The 19,661-nt window shown below is 41.5% G+C and overlaps 1 protein-coding gene across 1 annotated transcript in view; it reads right to left on the bottom strand.

Annotated features, from left to right (window-relative positions):
• The window catches only part of LOC145992143 (multicopper oxidase 3-like), a 77,185-nt gene that overhangs the window by 45,771 nt on the left and 11,753 nt on the right, over positions 1 to 19,661 (bottom strand). The window contains exon 2 of the mRNA XM_083128412.1: positions 17,192 to 17,294. Coding sequence (XP_082984538.1) covers positions 17,192 to 17,294 — 103 coding nt within the window. The remainder of the gene's footprint in view (positions 1 to 17,191; positions 17,295 to 19,661) is intronic.

Here is a 19,661-nt window from a genome sequence, read left to right as displayed (position 1 = left end):
ATTCAAGCACGACAAGATGCTTTCTAACATTACGTACGATGTGTCTGCAGGAGATTATCTTTACATGGAACTTCTCGGAGATTACGACAAACTTATTCCTCTCTTCGTAGAATTACGAATCGTCTATCCTATTATAAATAACCGTTAACCAAAAATGCCAAACGACATTTTCGGCAACACCAAGCGTGTAGACCACGCAGAAGAGATTCTCATGTTGGACATTCGAGTTAAGAAGTTGAGGACCGATTTGATCGCTTTGCAGGAAACCTTAAACAAAAGTTTAGAGTCGGAAATCGCTACGCTCCAAACGCAATGTCTCGACCCCATTCTGAAAATCGATTCCGAACTGAAAACGCTGATAAAAAATTATGTCGACGTACCTTCTTACGACAGCGTTCAAAATATACAGTTGAGCGTGGATTCGCTTCAAAATGATTTGGTCAAATTACAGCAATTTCAATCGAAAAATGAAGATTTGGAAAAATTGAAACTCGAAATCGAAGAACGAACTTCCGCAATAGAAAAGAATTTCTCTGAACTTCAAACCGTCGTGAACGATATAGACGCAGAACGCTTGCATGTCGTCGTTTCCAAATTACAAGAAGAATTCACCAGCACGTTGGAAGAAATTAAATCCAAGTTGCAGACTTTGGAAGATACAATGACGAACCTACCATCGTCGGACGAACTGCAGGTCATCGGGAAAAGCGTCGCGAACATAAAAATTCAATTGGAGGCCTATCAAGATTTCGAACACATTCAAACCACCATCGCTACGCTTCAGGCGTCCTTGGAATTGATCAACGAAGAAATTAAAAATATTCACGCTGAAGCGAGAGCGTTGACGAGCATTCAAGACACGTTAAGCACGGTTCAGCAGAAGATCGAATATTTAGAAAATTTGAACGTCGAAACGAATCTCGCTCATTTTCATCACGTACTCGACAACATACAGGGTGACTTGGAATCGTTACGGACAAGCGTGCCTTCGAGCGAAGATTTGGAAAAATTGAAAACGGCGGTGACGGCACTATCCGATTCGAGCGACATCAAAAGTTCGTTGAGCGATCTCGAGAGTAAAGTGGCCAATCTCCCCACCTCCAAAGAATTACATGCTTTGAAAAGGAACATATCACGTATGCTGAAACGATTGGAAACGGAAACGGCGAACGTGGAACAGATTCGAGACGAAATTAGTTCGCTGGTGTCGACGCTGCCCACTTCGCAGAGCGTCGCCGACCTTCACACGCAGTTTACAGAGATGCGAAGCATCGTGAACGATCTTACCGAGAAGAGCTCGAAATTGAATCAAGTCGAGAACCTTCAGAACATCGTCGTCAACATCAGAGATCAAGTTGGAGTGCTGGAATCCACGCAGGAATCGACGCTGGCCTCTTTCGGTGCCAAGTTGCAAGAACTCAACGAAAACTACAAGCAGTTGAACGTGGAAGTGAAAATCAAACCGTCGTTTTCTACCGTAACGGATACCATAATCGAGCATTTGCTGCCCATCGAAAATAAACTCGGACAAGTTCACAGTAATCTGCTCGGCGTCGACACTAAATTCGCTAAACTGCATTTTCTGCAAGCCATCGAAATCAACAGCGTTCCCAATCAACAGAGAATCTCCACGTTCGTCGAAGGTAACAAACTGTACATGTTGCATCCTTATCATCCGTACTACAAGTTTCTCCTCGATGGCACGATTCAGATAAACGAATTTTCGTACTGGTCTCACGGTAGAAAAGCTAGCGTTCCCACCATGACTTTGATATCGAATCGTGGTGTCCAGAAAGCAGGAAATATTCCTCTGGCACGTTGGAACGAAACGCGCAACATATATGAAATACACGAAGACGAAGATCTTACCGTTTTCGACGTGAGTGCCGGCGATAAGCTGATCATTCAAAACACGAGCGAAGTGCCACCCTCTTTGAATCCCATCACGCTTGTGCTTCTCTTGAAACGTAATCTCTAAAAAATGTCTAGGCAAGCCATCGTCGAAGAATTGCATAAACCTGCACGCCGTAACTACGAACGTTTGGCTGTGGTAACCAAGGGCATCGACGACCTCTGGCAAAGTGACCTCGTGGAGATGAGTAGCGGCAATTTGAAAAACGTGCATAAATTGAACAACGGCAACAAGTACCTTCTCACTGTCATAGACACGTTTTCGAAATTCGCATGGGCTCTACCTTTGAAGGCGAAAACGGGAACGTGCGTCACGGAAGCATTCAAATTAATTTTTCGCGAAAGCGGTGGCAGACGACCACGGTTTCTGCAAACGGACAACGGTAAAGAATTTTATAACGCTGTATTCCAAAAGTTTATTCAAAAACACAAGATTCGACATTATTCGAGCTTCAGTCACATCAAAGCCAGCATCGTGGAAAGATTTAATCGAACCTTGAAAACACACATGTGGAAACGATTCACGCTTCGGGGAAATTACAAATGGGTCGACATCCTGCCGGAACTCGTCGACACCTATAATGATACGGTACACAGAACGATAGGCATGAAGCCAGTTGACGTTACCAAGTCTGACGAGCAGCGTTTAATTTCTACCGTTTACTGTCCAAAGTACACACCCACGACAAAAAAAGCTAAATACAAAATTGGAGACCAGGTGAGGATCAGCAAATTCAAACGCGCCTTCGAGAAGGGATTCACAAAAAATTGGAGCACGGAACTTTTTACGGTGGTTCGAGTTCTACCCGGAAACCGACACACGTATATAATAAAAGATAGTATCGGCGAGATTTTGAAAGGAAGATTTTACGAAGAGGAACTCTCTAAAACGAAACACCCCGACACGTACCTCATCGAGAAAGTATTGCGTAGGAAAGGTGACAAACTGTTTGTCAAATGGCTGGGACTTCCGGAAAAGAGTTGGATCGACGCGAACGAAGTGATCTTGTGAGTACGTGGAACGTGGTGAAGCGTCTACCGGATCCGGAAAGTCAAACGAAGAAAAAGAACGGCAAGTTGCTTCCCGACAGCATCCGCTGTCTGATCGTAGGTCCTTCGGGGTGTGGGAAAACGACACTGCTCGTGGACAATTTTCTCCTCGCACCGAATTGGTTAAATTGGAAGAACAGGCACCTGTACGTGTTCTCGAAAAGTTTGGAGCAATCCAAATACCAGCAACTGATGAAAGTGTACGATGGTCTGGACATTGCAACGTTCGCTTCGGAAATAAAACCACTCGACGATTGTCGTGAAAATTCAGTCGTCGTGTTCGACGACGCCATCCTGGAAAATCAAAATGAAATTCGCAACTTTTTCACGCAAGGTCGTCACAAAGAAATGGATTGCTTTTACCTAGCTCAAACGTTTTCCAAAATTCCAAAACAGTTACTACGCGACAACGCTAATTTCATATGTTTGTTTCGTCAAGATCACACCAACCTCAAGCATGCGTACGATGACTACGTAGGCGGAGACATGAACTACAATCAATTTTCGGAAGGCTGCTCTTCTTGCTGGAACGGTGACGATTTCGGATTCGCTACGATCGACATGACGAGAAAACCCAACGACGGAAAATACAGAAACAAAATCAACGACTTTCTAAACGTTGCAACGTTGTGAGAAACGACGTGTATAAATAACGTCATGACGAAACGAAAAATCGAAGACGAAAATCTCAAGCTTCGCGATTACCTCGCGAAACGCTTCAAAGGTTGGAAATCCGAGAATCGCGGATTCTACGAAGAGAAGAAACGTCAGGATCAACCTGTGATCGATGCCATCAGCGGTCTAGGTAAAGAAATTAAAAGTGTCACGGAACAAAATAAAAATTTGATCAACGAACTCGTACCGCTCGCAGCTAAAAGTTACGCCGTACCCACGCCTATTTCGAGCATTCCTTCGACGCCGTTCGAACTGAAGGATGCACCGGCACGACGTCGAGCCATAGGCAGCACGTCTTCGGATAAGATCGAGTTGGGACCTTTGGCACGAGACTACCTGAGCACGGGGAAATTCGACAAGGATGAAGTGTTCGGATTGTATCCCAGCATGGAAACCAGCGAAGGCGGCGGTGTGGTGTGGAAGATTGGGAAATCGAAGGTGACCTTCGAAGGCAACGACATTAAAGTCAATTTAGGCGACAAGGATAGTTGGAACAGGTATCCGGGTACGGTGGGACTGTGGGAACTCGTTGCCAAAAAGCAGCCGAAAGATTACACCGACGAAGATTACCAAAGTTACAAGGAAATTCTGATCATGACGGATGCCTTGTACCAGAACAACGACGCCTCGCAGAATAGGGTGAAATCGAGCAGCGGCGAGAAGTACAGGAATCTCATCAAACCGATTTGGAACCAGGTCAAAACAGGCAGCGGCGTCAAACGCTACAACACGTTACCCAAAGAATTCGTTTGGGTGGACGACGTTAGGAAGCTCGTGGACCGATTGTTGGTGATAGCCGGCGAAGAGAATGCAGGCAACCGTAATTTCTACAACGAGAAGGTTGGCATCGTGGACATGATCAGCACGAAACTTTCCAACTTCATCGTGAACGACGACAAGGGCATAGGTTACCTGATCAAAATCATCAACACGCTGCCTCCGAAATTTTGGAACGTGGCCGAAGGAAAAGGACTCGTGAACGACATCATCAACAAGTTACCTTTCGAGATGCATCTACCTGGCTACCAGTACTGCGGACCGGGTACCAAACTCGAGAAAAGATTGGAGAGAGGAGACAAGGGTGTGAATCCGTTGGACGCGGCATGCAAAGATCACGACATCGCCTACAACACCACGCAGACGGATCTGGACGCACGTCACGAAGCAGACAAAAAATTGGAACATGCAGCTTTCGAAAGGTTCGTGAGCAGAGACGCATCGCTGGGTGAACGGGTCGCCGCACTGGGTACCACCATCGCCATGAACACAAAACAAAAATTGGGGTGGGGTATATAAATAACATACAGTAAAAAAACAACATGGCTTGCATAACTGATTTGCCGCACGAACTACTATCTAAAATATTCAAAAAGGTAGTTAACGGAGATGTTAATAAACTTGTAATCATAGCAAGAACGACGCCGGCATTTCGAATTCCGTGTGAAATAGTTCTCAAGGACCGTCTTCGGGAGATCAGCGGCCTGAGGTGCGGTGATCTCAACATTCTGCTTTCGGCCGCAGGGGAGAAATTAAACGATAGGTTCGATGAATTGCACGAGGCAATGCAGGGAAGAAGACGGTACACAGATGATTGGTACAAGTCTATGCAGGAGAGGGAAGATATCATTACGCACATCATCGCGTTTTCCGAAGCACGGACTTTCTTCCTCTGTTAAAAATAATAATATATATACGTGTCAAAAAAAACTTGATATATAAATAAATAATCTTCGGTATATATAAATAACACACAACGTGAAAAACAATTAAATTTCTCTCTAACACTGTGAAATTTTTTTTGATATGACGACTGAAAAAATAAGTGATCTCCAAGCATTAAAACAAATGCTAAATTTGTCAGTCGAGTATGTAAAAATTCAGGAATTGGAAGTCGACAAACCTTACACGATAACTTCCGGTTCAATCGTTTCTACCCAGTATGGTCCAAAGGTACGCCTGTTGCTCAACGCACAATACAGTCTATTTTTACCAGATCGATACGCTAACATGTTATCCGACGAGAAGCTATCTATTTTAATCGAGAACAAAACTCGAATCGTGTACAAGGGGACAAAGGAACTTCTTGGCAAGAAAACGAAGCACGTAATAGAATTTGTGTAACTACTGCGAGGCCTTGAAAATATATAAATAACATACCGTAAAAAACTACACAAGAAAAAATCTCAGAATATATATATAAATAACATACCGTGAAAATAACACATAGAGCATCAACATGAAGCCCAAGGGTGTCGTGTACCAGATACCATATTCGAATCTAAAAAATCTAGGTACCCTCGATGGGTTACTCACCAAGAAACAACGCGAGAAGAAACGTTCTTGCTTGTCGAAAGGACACGGAATGAAATTGCTGCTCAGCACACCTCAATTGAAAAGATTGCAGCGTTCGCGGAAACAGCAAAAGATCGGAGGTTTCATATTCAGCATCCCGGCCATCCTGGCAGCATTGGGGGCCGTTGGAAGTTTGGCCGGCGGAAGTGCCGCCATCGCGAAAACCGTCATCGACTCGAAGAAGAACAAGGCGGAATTGGAAGAACAGAAACGTCACAACCTGGCCATGGAGAAGAAAGGGAAGGGCGTGATGAAAAAGTTTAAAAAAAGAAACAGAAGCACTCACCAACCGAGACATTGAATCTCTGATCGAACCGTTACAAATCAAACACTTCAGAGGAGTTTTCATGTCCGACTCGTTACCTTCAAGCGTCAAAAGAAGAGAATGCGGAGTAGTCAACTTGGACGGTCAAGAAAATCCAGGCACGCATTGGATATGTTACCACAAAAACGATGATAAAGCATTCGTTTTCGATTCTTTCGGAGGTGTTCCACCTACAAATTTAGTCTATTATCTGAAAACGAACAAAACCTCCATATACTACAACGACGAACGCATTCAAGATTTCGGAGACGTGAACTGCGGTCATCTCTGCCTCTCCGTGCTCGCGTTTCTCTCTAAAATAAATAACCCTACGATCGAAGATTTCCAGAAAGCATTGTGGAACCTCAAACAGCATCACTAGGATGGGCGTGTTCCATCTCACGAGCGAATCTTCAATCTTGAAACTCACGCTGCACGACGACATCGTCTATCCTAAATCCGTGGCTCTGCGTGCATTCTACAGCATGTACCTCATACCCAATGTTACGCAGCACAACAACAAAATTAGCGTCGGAAGCGAACACATCGTCGTCACGCCAGGACAATACAATCTTTCCACTTTGCAAGCTCAGTTACCCAAAGGCACATACCTTTCTCAAAATTCGGTCACGCACAGAGTGGAAATCCTATCCGCTACGGAGACCGTGGACCTGGGCACCATGGGAGAACTTTTAGGTTTCGAGAACGACACCAAACTCGAAGCTGGCATCAAGCACGTAGCAACCAACATTCCTAAATTCTTGGCCATAGAGACTCTGAACGTACACTGTAACGTGGCGGAAGGCATGATCACGAAATCTTCGGACGGATTGTTAGGAAGTCACAAGCAGACGGGAATCATAGCCACTTTCAAACCAAGTTCCGAGTTCATGGAACCGATCATCTACACGCCCTCTTCGCCGATCTATTTTCCAGTATGTCGCAACCGCATAGACGACATAGAGTTGGTGGTGACGAACGAGAAAGGAGACGTGGTGGATTTCGCAGGTGCAACAACCACTGCCATCGTGGAGATCAACGTATAATAAATAACCATACATGTAAAATGGAGCAAATCGAAAGTTACGAATTGCAATCTTTCCCTCCCAACCGTCGCACGTTCGCCAATCTGAACGAGGCGAACAGGGAGATCGAATACGACGTGGACGTAGGCGACGGGTTCATTCATCCTCACAGAGCGGACCTCTACCTTCAGTTCGACGTGGTGAAGAAGGAAAGCGGAGACGCGTTTCCCGCAGCAGCAAACTTGATACTCGTGGACAACTTCGTGCCTCACCTGTTCTCGCAGGTGGAGGTGAGGAAACACAACACCGTCATCGACAGAATAGATTATCCAGGCATCACGTCGACGGCAGTGGGAACGTTGAAATTATCCAAAACGGACGCAGCGTACTACCAGGCCGGGGGATTCGAAGCCGGGACCAAAATATCGACGAGAAGTCACACGGTGCTCTTTCCCATGCGTCTGCTGCCGGGTTTCTTCTCGGACTACAAGGAGATCATGTGGAAGGGAGGACTGCGCGTTACGTTTCGAAGAGCGGCCAACGACAACGACGCACTGATGCGATACGCTACTTTGGGTCCGGACGGCACCACGCCGATAGCCAACACTTTACCCGAAGCGGCCAAGTGCGTCATCCGGAGCATGGAATTGAGAATGCCGGTGGTGGAATACGAAACGAACTACGCCCTCAAGTACAAAGCGGAGATCTTGAAAAGTCCGCAGGTGCCGATTCACTTTCACGGTTACCAGTGCGTGCAGAAGATGGCGTCGGGAAGTCACATGGAATTCGACGTGACGACGCAGTTCAACAACATACAGTTCGACATGCCAGATTTCGTCGTGGTGCTTTTTCAGACCGGGCGCAATAACAATCAGGAAAAAGATTCCAGCAAGTTCGACGACTGCAAGATCAAGAACGTTTATCTGAAGAATGGACGCAACGAAGTGTTCCCGCGCGAAAATTACAACCTGGACATAACCAAAGACGATTACCTCAAACTTTACGAAGCTTACACGGCTTACAAACGCGTGACCGAGGGAAGTGTGGACATGTACTACACCCCCAGCGAATTCAAAATCGGCAGGCCGATGTTCGTCATCAACACATCTAAGAGAAAGAAGGTTGTGGTCAACGATCGAACCAACATCAAGGTCGTCTGCGAGTTCCACGATGCCTTGCCCGAGGATACCCTATGCAGTGTCATCCTGATTGCAGAGAAGTCCTTCGCCTACGACGTGAAGAACGAGAGGGTCACAGAGCAGTTTTAACAAGTTTTTTAACATCTTTTCTTGCACAATAAGAAATTTTCTGCACTAGCACAATCAGTTACAATGGCACAATACGAATTTCACTAGTTCAGATCAGTTACAAATGTCAATTTCATTAGTTATCAGTTACAATATCTTTTTTGCACTATAGCACGAGACAATCAGAATTTGCACAAAAAAATTTGTTGTTGTTTTTACACGTGAAAATTAACAATAAAATTTCTTTTTTTTATCGTTTCAGATGCTGTCGAAACATCAAAAACACATACACACACTAGAAAAAAAGCATGCAACTTTATTTGTAACACGCACATATTCTCCATCTTCATCAAGAAAATATTATAATAAACATAATTATTTTTATCTATATCTCACAATAAAACTCTATATCCAAAAATATCACAACATCAAATAACACTAGAGTCGTTAGTACACGTTGCATGCATTACGGAAGTCCTCTGTAGGGTTTCATGGAAGTTTGGGGGAAAAATAAAACACGTGAAACTCTACAGAGGTGCGGTAATCTATAACCGCAGCCATTAGAAAACTTTTACATTTTTGGTTGGGCACCACGCACCCTGGCGAGGTTATAGGGGCCAGGCATCCTAAAAACAACAATTATTATTTTGTTTGTTTGTTTGCGTTACAATACATACGCGCGCGTGCGTGCGTGTGCGTGTGTGTGTGTGTGTGCGCGGCACGTCGTTCCCCCGAGAGAGAGAGAGGTTTACAAAGGCCACGATATACAAACATTGGCCCCCGGGAGTTGGAAAATTACGATATGGCACATTTGTTCATTACCGTTTTTAGTTATAAGTTTTTCTCTCTCTCTCTAGCCCTTGCCAACTAAAAAAAGTGTAGGTAGGAGTTGGTAGCACTGCGAGAAAATAGAGATCATGCCTTACAAGAAAAAACCATTAAGGCGATTTTTACTTGATGACGTTGAACCCGTGCAGTGTTCCCATCCATCCATCTCCCTCTTTTACGGCAGTGCCGGCTTTCCTTGTTTAGTATATGTAGGTTGGCAAAAATTGCTTTATGCACTGTAAGGCATGCCTTAAGTAAGGTTGCCAGCCCCTTGCTTTAGGTTAGGTTAGACAAAAAAAAAGCTGTAGGTAGGCTGTCGGCTGTTTAACTCTTCCCTCTCTCTCTCTTTTTTGTAAAAGGCTATGGCAAAAGTACCAGTAGGTTGGCAACCTTGCTTTATGCACTGTAAGGCAAACCTCAAGCAAGGTTGCCAGCTTCTTGCTTTAGGTTACGTTAGACCTGGTTAGGTTAGGTTAGGTTAGGTTAGGGTGGGTTAGGTTAGGTTAGGTTAGGGTGGGTGTTGGCAGCTGTCGGTTGTTTAACTCTTCCCTCTCTCTCTCTCCTCTCTCTCTCCTCTCCCTCTCTCCTCTCTCTTTTTTGTAAAAGGTTGTGGCAAAAATACCAGTAGGTTGGCAACCTTGCTTTATGCACTGTAAGGCAAGCTTCAAGCAAGGTTGCCAGCTTCTTGCTTTATGCACTGTAAGGCAAGTCTCAAGCAAGATTGCCAGCTCCTTGCTTTAGGCTAGGTTAGACCAAGAAAAAAAAACCTTGGTGATTTTTTCGAGTGAGGAGTTGGCAACACTAATCTCCACTTGAGGGCGGTCAACCGGGTTGATTGCACAAGCAAAATTGCCAGCTCCTTGCTTTAGGTTAGGATAGACCAAAAAAAATCTTGGTGATTTTTTTTCGAGTGAGGAGTTGGCAACGCTGATTTTTACTTGAGGGCGGTCAACCGGGTTGATTGCACAAGCAAAGTTGCCAGCTCCTTGCTTTAGGTTAGGTTAGACCAAAAAAGGCTGTGGGTAAGCTGTCGGTTGTTTAACTCTTCCCTTTCTCTTTTTTTCTTGTAAAAGGCTATGGCAAAAGTACCAGTGGGTTGGCAACCTTACTTTATGCGCTGTAAGGCAAGCCTCAAGCAAGGTTGCCAGCTCCTTGCTTTAGGTTAGGTTAGACCCAAAAAAAACCTTGGTGATTTTTTCGAGTGAGGAGTTGGCAACACTGCGAGAAAATACCTCAAGCAAGGTTGCCAGCTCCTTGCTTTAGGTTAGGTTAGACCCAAAAACAAAAACCTTGGTGATTTTTTCGAGTGAGGAGTTGGCAACACTGCTCCTCACTTCAGCTCCTCAAAAGAGGTTTCAGAACCGGCTAAACTGGACTACTTTTACGTATTCCAATTGTCATGAACACTATCAGCAAGTTGTGTATTTTACAATTAACCTTTATTAATGACGTTATTTTTAACAATATTATACTAATAGAAGGGCGATCGTTCGACACATTATTTTTTAGGTAATATTTAAAGTATTTCATTTCATTCAATTGTTATTTATAAATATTTTCAGTCAATTTAAGCATTCATATATTTTCAGAAATCAATTATAATTTAAAATTTTGCTATAGTATACACTATACACTCATAAAATCTTCAAGAGTATTTACAGCATTACATTCCATTCATATGTAAAGTTCAATTTGCTTTTAGTAATTATTAGTAGTTATATTTATTTATTTTTTCTTCTCCAGATTGTAATTATATTTGGTGTGTAAAGGATGGCATTAATCAGAATTTGGGTAATTTATAGTAAGAGTAAATGTTATGACTGAATCGGTACTCCATTTCAAATTCCATTTCCTCAAATATAACAACCCTCAACTACAAGATTTTTCATACTTGTAATATTTACAAGCACTATTTTTTTTAAATAAGGGTGACTTAGAGGCGCCCTTGTCTCAACAAAACCTCTACACATACCGACATATTAAGTTCTCTCACACACACAACATTACACCAACGATCAGGAGGAAATGCCTGTTCGGTATATGAAGCAAATTTCCTTTCCAAAACCTACCTGAATTGCCTCACAGATAATTCAAATTTTAACGGTGAAATGAACGTTTTAACAATATTATGAAACCATGTTAACAGTCCTCAGTTCAACTTTTTCACAGATGTCAACGTCTAGAGATGGTCACCAGCTAAAACCTTGGAGAAATAAGAAATCAACACGATTTACACCTGAAAGACGCAGAGACATTATTATTTTGGTCTACGAACTCTTATTGAGAATTTCTCAAGATTTTTATTTCTGAGATTTTTCTTTTATTTTTTCGACACGTGGAAACAGGAATTACAATTATACCTTTCATCAATTTTAATTACGCAGTTCAGCGAAATCAGTTGATAAGCACCAAATCGTTTAACACGGATCTCCTTCATTATATTCTAATTAACTCCTACTGAAGTCAAGTAGTAGTGAGACCCGATATTCAACGCTGATAATATATACACATTGATTTGAAGGAATATTTACATACAACTAAATACTTCACATTTACAATTCGATGATATGCAGTTCTCTACTGTACGTTTTTCATCAATGGCAATATTTGTAGCTGCAAAGTTAATGCATCACAGTGAAAAACATTTTTCACGGCCACAAGGAATTGACTATATACATATATATACATGGTTTGGTTCAAGAAGAAACTTCATTGATATACGCAGAGACTATTAAGTGATGATAACAAGAGTAAAATTATGGTATTTTACTTGAACTCTTTGTGAGAATCAGGATAACTCAAGGATTATTTTATGGACAAATGTTAGTGCTGTGATTTTATCTATCGAACACTATTATATTCTTATCTTCAAATACATAAATTCATGTACATATATTATTACTCAAGGACAGTTACTGATACAGTGTATATATTTTGATTAACTTCAAGTTTTTAATTAAATATTTACTGTGATAATTGACATATATTATAAATAAAAACGACAGCGATATTTACATGATACACTAAAGTAAGAGACGGTGAAATTTACATCGATAATATGACATATGTGTGCAAGTGTAACTCGGATGAGTATCACAAACTTTGCTGATTTTGTAAATAATTAACTTCAAAATATTTTAATAGTGTTGTGCAGTGTCAGTGATTACAGGATTGATGACATATTACCTCGTTAGTGTGTTACTGTGCCATACACCTTTTAACTAGGTCAATACGGATGGAACAATAACCTTATAATTGTGTCACGTGTTGTGTGTTTACATATTTTATGCATAGACAATCATAACGTCAACGTGTGTGACGTAAAACTCTCAATCATTGCATACATGAGTCAGCATAACAAACTCACATGTCAGTGTTCACAGTTCATCCGCTGACAAGTATTGTTTATTTATTTTGTTTATTTATTGTTTATTTTTCTCCACTCCTTTTCCTTTTTCAAGAACAATATTACTCAAATTTCATATTTTCGGTTATGGTATGTTAATTCAATAATTTTGGGACTATATTTTGTAATAAAAAAAATCTCTCCATAGAAAGGATCGATATGGAATACAACTTTAAATTTTTCATCTTTAGGTGAAAATCAAAAGATTTTCATTAGGGGGTAGAGGAGCGTATCGTACCCAAGGTATTGGGTAAGAAGTATAAAGTCTTAGGATAGCAGGAAGCAGAGAAAGGAATGCAGAATAAGCAATTAGGCAAACGTGAGGTGAGTGTTGGGATTGTCAGGAGGTGTGATCAGTTGGCGAGAATAGGAGAGAGAGTAAGGTCTGCGGATTGTGAGAGAGGAGCAAAGTGGAAAACTATTATTGGACGATGGTGTGTGATAGATTCGATGTCTGACAGGGAGGTCAGACAAGTGATAGTTGAGAGGACAAGCTAGGAACAATCTCCATATATTTGTAAGGCAAGTAATATCCTTTCATTAACCAATCCATATCGGTTCAGTCACGTAGAGTATAAAACCCATATTTAATCTAAGTTAATTTCTATCGCCATTCCTTTAAAAGGTAACCTCTTGCATTTATCATATTTAGGCCAAGCGAGTGATAACTACCTGAGAGATGAATGAGGAATAGCTACATCACCCAATTAAATCTAGAGGTTCTTGGTTCGATCCCAAACGCAGCATGGGAGTTGCGTTACGCTATGCTGCCTGAATGATAGATGGATGTATTCAGTAGCTGTGAGATTGTTTCTTTGGTTGTTGGAGGTTTAACATACACAGCTAAACATGTACAATTATACCTCTGTAAATCGCATCACTATTTTTGGGAAAAGGTCCAACAGATGTGAAAAATGATTCATTATAAGTAGGAGAACCTTCAACATCTAAAGAACAGACAGGTTTATTTTCTGTTTGCTGGTTCCTTATTCCAGTTCCGAGTGTTGATGATGTTGTTTCATCCATTTCATCGTTATATCTGTCCTTATATCTGCAAATATCCGAGAGCGAGAGAGAAATACGACGTTAAGGAATCAAAGAGTACACAAACTACCTAATTCTTAAATGTTAAGAATCAGAAAGATCGAAATTGGCCCTCCCTTCCCCGTGGTCAAGTGCTACAAAGACTACTGCTTTGAACCATTTGGTCCCAGATTCGATCCCAAGTGAAGCATGTTGGTTAAGTGACTCTGATTCTACTGTAAGCTCCAGGTTTATTCCCGATAGGCATCTCGGCATATAGACTTTAATAATACAAATCCGACCAACTAAACACTGCAATGCGGTACAACAAGAAACAGCATGCTTGGACAATTTTATTGCTCGTAGGGCTAGAACTACATGTGAATTATCATTTGTGAGGTTAGAAAATAATTTCTGCAGTGTCGTCATAGTGGCCAATTTCGATTTCGTTTCAGGAATCTTTCTTTGAAGCACATATAAAACTATTTATCCAATATTAATGTCCTTATGCATAATATATTCTTAAATAAAATTATAATTTTCAGCAATTACTTTCACTAATCATGTCTAAATGCCCGGTGCGAGAATATCAACTGTATTCTTTGTTTTTATGTCAATGTTTTTGTCTAGGGAGGTGAATTTGCACTGAAAATATCTTTGTTCTTTGAGTGTGGCACGTCTATTCTTCGGAAATATTACTGCAAGTGAACGGTCTTCGAGACATGAAAGTGGTTTCTGATTATCCGCAGAAAACTCCTTTTATCCTAGTTCATTCTCGCATGGAAAAAAGCACATGAATTTCGAATAGATAATACTGCTTATCGTCGCCTTATTAAAGAAGTGAAGATATTTGCAGATGAAAATAATATTTCAAAGCACCGTAGTAAATTAACAAAACTAAAAGCTTCCAAAATGGTTTCATCATTACTCGACGTGAAAACAAGAGAGCAACGCGTGAAGAACACATTCAAGTTAGGATCTATTTTCAATGCTTCATCGTCTAATTTCTGGACTAAAGGATAGGCTTACTTGAAACAGTGCTCTGTTAATTGGAATTAGCTGTTTAAATTCAGAAAGTACTGATTTTCTATACTACGAAGAACTACAATTTGTGGCCGATCACTGCTGTTGTGCTTTGGACAGTTTGGAGAGTCCCAGTTAAAACTGACGCCAAAAATTAATTATCTATCTATTCTGACCATTGGGATAAAGCTTGCAAAGCTGAATTTTGCAGCTGCTCTTTATGAGCAGGTTCTTACTGTGGTTCATTTTCTCACTTCAGGAAAAGAGCATTCACAGTCTTTACTTAGAAATACATGAAGTATTAAATAATACGCATATCCAGAGTTGAGAGTGAGTGTCGTCTTTAAGGTGTATTTTGGAATCTCAATAATAAGTCTGTGATATTATCCCATTAAATAATGGCTTAAAAAATATAATTATTGTATTTTGTTTGGCCTAAAACATTCGTGCCTAAAAGTACTTTTGTGTGTGAAGAAACCGAATACAGTATCTTACAGTGCGTCTAAATGTAAAATATGTCACTGGTAAAATTATACCGTAGTAGAATAATATGTAAATACATTTAGCCGGTATCAGTTAGCCCCCCTAGAACCCCCCCCCCCCCCAAGTATTTCAGGCTGGCGCCGTCACTGTACATTAGACATTTTGATGCAACTGTGCAGGTTATGAATATCCAGTCTTCGAAAAGTTACTTTTTACAAGGAATTGCTCCTAAAGTAACTCAGTTACCATATCATATAAATTGAAAGTTACTCAATGCTATATTAGCTACGTTTCTCTAGTAGGTTAGAACTAGTAGCATGTGTTGCATGGATGGACTATAAGTCGGTGTTCTTTTCTCACTGATAAAAAAATCTAAAAGAATGAACATTAATTTTAATTCAATTATAGTAAATCCTTGTGCGTTAAGTGTGGAAATTAAATAGTGAGAAAGTGCATGGTAAAATCCACATATAAGTCGCAAAAACACATTTGTTTCCGACAAATTGTGTGGTGTCTATGGGTGTTTATTTTCTTATTTTTTGAGCATGCCATATTTTGTTCATAACTGTTACTTTCATTACTAGTTGCGAAAAAGTAACTTAGTTGTAGCTACTTACAGTTTGATTGATTTATTATTCTTCGCTTTTCTGTCACTTTTGGCTAATTGCGGATATGAGGACGAACGATGATAAGATGAATGATGAAGGGACAATCTCAAAAATAAATGGACGACACAGCAGAAGCCCCACACAGGATTATACTGGCTATGAGGTACGGAGAGTGATGTTATGATGAAATTGATGGAGACACAGAAGGATTACCCATGCCCAGAACGGGATTCGAATCCGGGCCTCCTGATGTCGTAGCGCGCTGTGCTAACCACTCCTCCGAAAAGGAGGAGAGAAAATAAGACTGGAGAAGAGAGAGAGAAAGACGGAAATAAACTATTTGCGAATAATTGAGAAGTAATTATCTTCAAAACAAAACTTTGTAAAAGAGTACCTTTTGTGGTACCAGTTTCATAGATCGGAGACACATTAAAATCGGATATTTTGTGTTTCGCATGGTTCGTACTTACCAATTGTGTATTGCGAAATATAGTTCAAGGTGCCATTATGCTTTTTACACGAAAAAAAAAACACAATTTTTCATATAGAGACTAATTTCTTTGACTCCTTTTTTCGCTTCCATAACACGGAATATGGCGGGAAAATCTTGACTACCGTAGTGGGCATGCAGTGTTTCCAACATCCTTCACCGAAAAATACCTACTATCGTGTTCGTCACTTGTGCAAATTGTACACTATGCACGGGTAGCTGACGGATAACCCCACGAACCATACACGGAAAGCCCCACAAACCATTCACGGATAGCCCCACGAACCATTCACGGATAGCCCCACGAACCATTCACGGATAGCCCCACGAACCATTTCCGAAAAGGTTAGGTTAGGTTTGGTTACGTTAGGCAAGCATAGAAAAAAGGTGTTTGAAACACTGACAGGGGCTTACGTCATCAAACGTACACAGTATCCGGTTGTCGTAGGGCAAGCAAATGAAAGCAATGGGAATTGTGCGTCGGTGAGATATTTCTCTTGAAAAATACATGATATCCCGGACAAATATTCCACGATGAAAGAAAATATCTCGGCGAACGTTGTAAACCATGGAGAAACTCATTTCCGTAAGTAATTTCTTGTGTAAAATTGACGAAATGTGTCTCCGATGTATGAAACTGTTATACCCATTTTGTGTGTTGAAGAAATACTGATGTGTTAAACCTCGAACAAAACATATCTTTAAATTAAACAAATTCATGCCATTATTGAAAACAAATTAATTTATTTTCTTTAATGTTAATTACCTGCTCAATGTTTGGTACAGTTCCAGAACAAAATCGTACTCGCATTCTCTAGGAGACTCATTTTCTTGGCAGGTTCTGAAGCACGGATGAGTTTCGGCCAGTACTGAAAATGTTAGAAAAAAGCATTACTACCTCTGGCCTGAAAGTTGCGGCGCTAGTGTCGACTTAGTAAGTTATAGGAAAAGCTTGCAGTTCTCATATTTTCTGAGGGTACAGATACCATACGCTGCAATAGCCCTTTCGGTAAGGTGTCTGACTGCCAAGTGTCAACCTGGGCCCGATTTCCTCTGCATGACACGGTATTTGGAGGGGGAAGGGGGAGGGGGGGGGGCAACCTCTGGGTTGGTGCTCATTGTATCAAATCTGAGGAGTGTACAATGGCCGACAGCGAGAATGTATAGAGCCCTAGTTTCACCCCCTGTGCGCTTTCATCGAACCGTGAAATACACAAAAGGATATGTTCGCTTTATAAACTCGTTTTATAGACACTTAGCTGTACAGTGGGATGCACAAGTATTGCTCGACAAATTGTCCATGACTATTTTCATTGGTTTTCTTTTACATCCTACGTCTTTTTAAGAGGTTGTCAGCAGATTCTTTGGCGTTTTGTTTCAATTCTTGAGGTTCTCAATGAGTAAAAAAAGTGCATGAACATGGTGAGGGACAATTTACCTGGAATTACTCATTAATCCCACTGTAGATGCGCGTGAATTACGAGACCTCTCACGTCAGAACTTTAAAAACTCATATATCTTTAGCTTACCTGTACTATATTTTACAGTATTTTCCTACATTCCCAAATCAACCACACAGATGCGAACCCGATTGATATAGCCTATATTATACACACTCACACTCACACACACACACACACACACACACACACAAACACACACACACACATTGCTTTCGTTAAAACAAAACCTGTACGGCGTACCGTTGCATTCCGACAGAAAAAAAAGCACCGTGTGTGTGTGTGTGTGTGTGTGTGTGTGGTGTGTGTGTGTGTGTGTGTGTGTGTGTGTGTGTGTGTGTCAGTGGCGTATAGTAACTCCAAAATCTGGGCTATCTCACTATGTCACGTGGTCCTAGGCTATGAATAGAAATAAGTTTACTCCTAAGAAATAAGGTTGCCAGCTCATAAGAAATAAGGTTGCCAGCTCATAAGAAATCAGTTTGCCAACTCATAAGATATCCGGTTGCCAATTAATAGGAAATGAAGTTACCAACCCTATGACAATCAATTTTTGTCACCTACTTTTTTATTATTCTACATCCAAGGTTTTCATTATTTTATATTTTTCTGTAACTTCCTATCCTCTTGAAGCTTGGGTAGAAAAACACCACGTTTCTGAACCTTTTGTGTTTCTCTGCTTTTGTCGACTTTTCCCCCGTTAGGTCAGAGGAGCTGTGACCTGTGCATTGGATTCGTGTTATTCGTTTTGTGACGAAGGACATTAATACAACTATGGCGGGCTAAATCACAAGAGAAGGAGGGTCATGGGTCTTCCTAGCCTGCATGAAGCCGACAACGCCGCAGATCATCGCCGCTCAGCGTCGCGGCGCCAAACCGCTAAAACGCCGCCACAAGCGCCACAAAAGCCACAAATGCCACATCGCCACTTTTGACGTCCACAGCCCGATGAGAAGCCATGTAATGATACCGCCGAAAGCCGCCAGCCGAATCAGCATTCTTGAGTACTTCGACGCCGACGCCGACGCCCGACAAAAGTTCTACAGAGTGAGAAAGAGAGAGAGAGGAATGGGAAGATGAAGCGACACCAGCCCTCACTTATACCTACCGTCTAGAAGAGAAGATTGAGAGACGAAGCGACACCTACTGCGTCTTAAGACGACGCCGACGTCCCGCGTAAGATTAGCAGTGAGAATCCACGAATACCCCCGGTAAAGCAACTTCGCCCGTTTTCACCGTCCCCCGAGTAGAGAGAGAGACGATGCGAAGCAATTAATCGCTCCACCACGAGGCAGACAAGATGGCAGAGAGGCAGTTTTCCCTCATCTATAATCGCCGTGATGTCGAAGCGTAGAAGGAAAGTGTGTTCAGGAAGTTTGCGAAGCGCAGCTACAAAGAAGCAACGTGGGGAAGTGTTAGTGTCGCAAGGAGGACCGCGGATTGACGTCACGCCGCCGTTTAAAGGACTACGGTAAACGTCTTTTCTATATGTATGAGTGATCATCGACCCAGGACTTCAAAGATCGGCCGTCGGACGAAAAGATACCAGTATTTAAATTAAAAATCGCAAAGGTATTGATTAAATTTCTTGCCAACATCATCTAAATTTCACGACAATTGCTAATTCGGAAGATCGATTCACATCATACTGTTGTTTTTCCACGCTCTGCGCCGAGCTGTTGAGTAATAATGTTTATTTATGTCACCTTATATGCTTTACTCGGTAAATATTTGATTAAAACTGCATAAGTCGTATATCTCTTGCAGAGATCACCT

This window comes from Lepisma saccharinum, chromosome 9 (assembly GCF_977018435.1).
Source record: "Lepisma saccharinum chromosome 9, izLepSacc3.1, whole genome shotgun sequence".
Taxonomy (NCBI): Eukaryota; Metazoa; Arthropoda; class Insecta; order Zygentoma; family Lepismatidae; genus Lepisma; species Lepisma saccharinum.
The sequence above is the reverse complement of the archived record's forward strand: the minus strand, read 5'-3'. Positions and strand labels throughout refer to the sequence as shown.